The following is a 4,677-nucleotide window of genomic DNA, read 5'->3' as shown; positions in this document are numbered from 1 at the left end:
ATCGACCAGCTGCCTCCTGCACATCTCCCACTGGGGATGTGCCTGCAACCCAGGTACATGCCCTTGACCGGAATCGAACCTGGGACCTTTCAGTCCGCAGGCCGACGCTCTATCCACTGAGCCAAACCGGTTTTGGCACCATGTTTCTCTTTTATTAGTGTAGATATATTTTCTCTCAGATACAAATAAAACATGCATTCAAGTGGTTTATATTTTCATAACATTTTAGTATTTAATAGAAACTATATACAATAACTTTTTATGGCATTTTACATTAGGATAGTCACTACAGAAATTTACATATGTTGAAGATGGATGGTTAAGGAGGACCCAGTCCTGTGGGCTATTTTCTGAAGTTACAGGTCAGAGTTTATTGGGGAGGAAGGGAGTTCAGAATCCCCAACTAGGTGAGAGGTGAGAAAAAGCTAAAACACAAGCTACTATATAGCAATGGCCAGACACGGGGTCCATCAATATCCCAGGGGTGCACAACTCCCACTTAAAGACTTTGGAAATCCCCTTACCAAGATGTCTCTTCTCATGGCACAGAGTCCCAAGTACTTGCTCGATCCCAGCAGCTCTGACAAGATTCACCTATTTTTCTTCCTCACCCAGAGCGGAAAGACACAACTTTTTAACACTACTACTGGTCCCTGTCCCCCAAATTTGGTGTATGTTTGACTATAGCACTCAATAACCCTGAAGGAAAACGAAGTAGTCTGGGTTGTCCTTTAGAGAGGTCAGAAATACTTGTTTAAAGAATGGGAAATACAAATCCTCCAAAGTCAAACAGTTCCCCAAACAATCAACTGATAGAACTGTGTTCTGGCTTCCCGTTTGCAGTCGCCACTCCACTTTGAGACAACGGTGCAGAGGCTTTCTCAGAATTTCGAAATCCCTGCGATCTGCACCCATCTCCGGCCATCTGCATCTGGCCCTGTTAAAAGAAAGTTACCTTGGTTACAAATTCATTTGTTGTGGTCTGAAGCGTGAATCTGACTTATCAATGCCCATGTATCATAGCAACAAGAACAAGACAGCAGAAATAAAATAATACTGGACAGTTGCTCTTCCCCATACTTGTTATTTCTTGAAACATTCCTAAGACTCCCAATGGGAGGGAGAGTTGTGGGTTGTTTCTTCCAAATGAAACAGCCATTCTGTGCTGAATTTCCAGAACAACCAACAGATCACAGGAAGATGGTCCTTTGGGCCTCTGCTTGAAACCAACAGCTATAGCATAAGTGCTGGTCTTCAGTCAGGGCCATTTGTATCCCACCCAAGGCTCAGAGAAAGAAACCAAATCACATTACTTATCCTTACCCTATGATGAAAACAATTCCAGTGCTGAACTCTGCCTTAAAAGGAACAATGCACCTAGATTCCTTGTCTAGCTAACTAAATAAATGTGTCCTGCTGAGATATGAAAACCGGGATTTCTAAGAGCCTATCTGGAGAACTACCATCTGGGACACCTTTACAGTCTCCGTGTGATGACATCATCCCCCCTCCCGCTCTGGGAGTACATGCTAGCACAGCCAGCAGGGAACCCGCTGCCTGGCTGCATGGCTGCATGAGGGAAGCCTGCCCGGGCTGTTCTTCACTTGCCAAAGTATCCACTGGGCCGTCAGCAGTGTCTTTGACGGAATGCTCTTCAAGGGTTAGTGAAGGATCAAAAAGCAAGGGTGAAGGAGGACACTGCATACCATCACCCACAACATCCAAGTCCTAGGAAAAGACAGAGAAATGCGTATCAGCAATACCAAACGAACCAATTAGCTAAAGTTGGCATATTTTTCAGCAAACCATAAAGCAATTTTCCCACACTTCCCTTACCCCTTACCTACCTTGAATCAAAAAAAGACTTTCCCATAATGTCCAACAAATGGGGTAAGATCCAAAAGCACTAAGCATTTTTCCTTACTGCCAAGTATAAAGCAGGGACCACCAGTCGCTTTAAAAAGCATTATTTTCCAATCAGCACAATTACAAATTAAACTGAAATACTGCCTTAAAAAATGGGTAATATGAGACTGTTTGATTAATGTCCTAACAGCCACAAAGCAAGCCAGTGAGCAAGAAGGAAAGGGAGAGAAGAGAAATAAATACGTAAAATAACTCAAAGTCCCTCTTAACAGCTAAAAAAAACTATTTTGGTTAAGTCCTTATCCCCACAGAATTATGAGTTCCTGATTCTTAAACCTAACAATCCAAATGTAAACAAACAAACAAAAAATATTATATTTACAGACTATGTTTCATCCAATTGAACTGGCCATTCCCACTGGGTCCTGAATGGCCAACAAACCACAGGAAGACATTGCTCTTGGCTCCTGTTTGAAACCAACAGTCACAAAAAACCCACTGGTCTTGATTCAGGGCCTAAAGCATTGCAAAGGCTCAGACAATGTGTCAAACAGGCTTGCATGTCACCCCTTTCTAAGAGGCTATCCCTAAACTCTCCTGTTTAAGAGTGAAAATCACCCAAGGGTTTGTACTCCCTTATGTCCAATCCACTTTCTAGAGAGTCTATGTTTCCACTAATCTAATTTCACGAGCTCACTTATTTCTATGCTTTTAAATAGGTTACGTCTTAGAGTCCAAAATCCTTTCCCTTTCTTGAATCACATCTTCAAAACAATTAAGGTTGAAAAAAGTAAATAAAGGACACTGGACTTAAAGCTGGTTAATTTAAGGAGAAACACAAAGAAAAGGATATCAGCTACCTAAAAGGATACATTCACTTCAGATGTGAAATATCCACAGAAACCAGTGTTCTCATATGGTTAAGACAATAAACTATTTTCTTTAATTCTTTTACTATGCACATTTATTATACAAACTAGAGGATTCATGCACCGGTGGAGTCCCTCAGCCTGGCCTGCTCCCCCTCGAAGCAGGAGGCAGCCAGGGAAGAGCCCAAGCCCAGGCTGGGCCCCTGCTCAGCTCCCACTCATCCCAGCCCTGCTGCACCTGCCACAGCTGTTGCTCAGCAGCGTGCTGCCACCGCAGCTGCAATCACCAGCCATGAGTCTGGCATCTGGCGCCCCACTGTGGGAAGCTCCTGTGTTGAGCGTCTGCCCCCTGATGGTCAGTGCATGTTATAGCAACTAGTCAAACGGTCATTCGGTCACTTGGGCTTTTCTATAGAGATAATTAACTTGGAATTTAAAAGAACCCATTTAAGTGGTGAGGCAAAAGATTTCCAAGTCTCAAGAGGACAACAGTCAAGAAATGTTTTCAAAAGAAAATAGATACTTTTCTGTAACGAGAACTGAATTTGGAGAAAGGAACCAAGAAAGGAAAAAATAATCAGCAGAAAAGCCTACCATAACAGGAATGTTTAATTGCAAGTATCAAAACATTCTGAGAATCCATTTTTGTTCGGATCTCAAAAACCATAAACACACACAGAGCAAGCTCAAAGTTAATAGGAATAAACTATGATGTTATTTGCCAAACATCTTTGGATCAAAACACAGAAAACAGACAAGTGTAATATCCAGAATGACATGCTTTTCGTGTCTCAGCCTTTTGGCTAAGATCAAGTGCAGAATTTTTACCAATAGTAATAGCTCATACCAGGCCCTCCTCTGAGTGAAGTTATCAAAAGTTATTAACATGTTATAGAAACTATATCTAAAACAATACAGGTAACAAAATTGCTTAGTGAAACTCATAATTAAGAAATCGTTTTTGCCCTAGCTAGTTTGGCTCAGTGGACAGAGCACTGGCCTGTGGACCAAAGGGTCCCGGGTTCAATTCCGGTCAAGGGCACATACCTTCGGTTGTAGGATCCTCCTTGGCCCGAGCCCTGGTTGGGGTGCATGCAGGAGGCAACCAATTGATGTGTTTCTCTCACATAGATATTGCTTTGTCTTTCCCTCTCTCTAAAAATCAATGGAAAATATTCTCTGGTGAGGATTTAAAAAAGAGAAATCATTTTTCCCCAGCAAAATTTTATACTAATATATCCAGAATTTGTGGGAGGACAAAGATTATTTTCTAAAACTGCATTTTATTTCAAATTTTCTGGAGAATTTACCTCCAAAGATTAAGAATAAAACTATTTTTTAATGACCAATGTAGTTCATCAAAAGAACATTATTATAAACACAACAGATCATCAATTACAAATAGCTAATTGTTTTACAAAGGTCCATCTTAAAAACCTACTGGGTTCTCAAAAGTAAAGCTTTTTTCTCTTATATTCTTTAAGAAATCCGTGCCAAATATAAAGATGAACAGATCTGATAGCATATATTTTTTAGAATCTTTTAAAATTAAGATTTCTTAAATGTTAGGTTTTGCCTACCATCACATCTTACAGTCTTTAATATTTTGTGTAACTATTCTCCAAAAAACAAACAAGACTATAATCTCCAAAGATATTGGGACAGTCATATTTTAACTCTAGTTATCAAAGGTTTGAGAAAGATCACTTAAAACTAACATGGCAAAACAGGTGAAAGGGGAAAACCAAAATAATCAAAATAGAAATGGCTCTCAAAATTATCAGATAAATATTAATAATCTAGTACATCTATATAAAACACATACTAGTTTTTACATTAACATCTGAAGAGAATTTGGTGATGTAGTGGTTATTAGGTTATAGTTAGATCCTATAAAGCTCCTCATATTACTGAGTTTCAAAATTAAAACACCCCTCAGGTT

General features: G+C 40.0%; 1 protein-coding gene across 4 annotated transcripts in view; it reads right to left on the bottom strand.

The window, feature by feature from the left end:
• Positions 1-206: 206 nt before the first annotated feature.
• KANSL2 (KAT8 regulatory NSL complex subunit 2) overlaps positions 207-4,677 on the bottom strand; it is a 20,246-nt gene continuing 15,775 nt past the window's right edge. For 2 of the 4 annotated variants that reach the window (XM_006755486.2, XM_006755488.2), the window contains exon 8: positions 844-1,728. In XM_006755486.2, coding sequence (XP_006755549.1) covers positions 1,399-1,728 — 330 coding nt within the window. In that variant the 3' untranslated portion in view covers positions 844-1,398. Of the gene's footprint in view, positions 1,729-4,677 lie in introns of all 4 variants that reach the window. The other 2 variants (XM_006755487.2, XM_015558591.1) reach the window with 2 other exon arrangements.

The sequence above is a fragment of the Myotis davidii genome, unplaced genomic scaffold (genome assembly GCF_000327345.1).
Source record: "Myotis davidii unplaced genomic scaffold, ASM32734v1 scaffold290, whole genome shotgun sequence".
Classification (NCBI taxonomy): Eukaryota; Metazoa; Chordata; class Mammalia; order Chiroptera; family Vespertilionidae; genus Myotis; species Myotis davidii.
The sequence above is the reverse complement of the archived record's forward strand: the minus strand, read 5'-3'. Positions and strand labels throughout refer to the sequence as shown.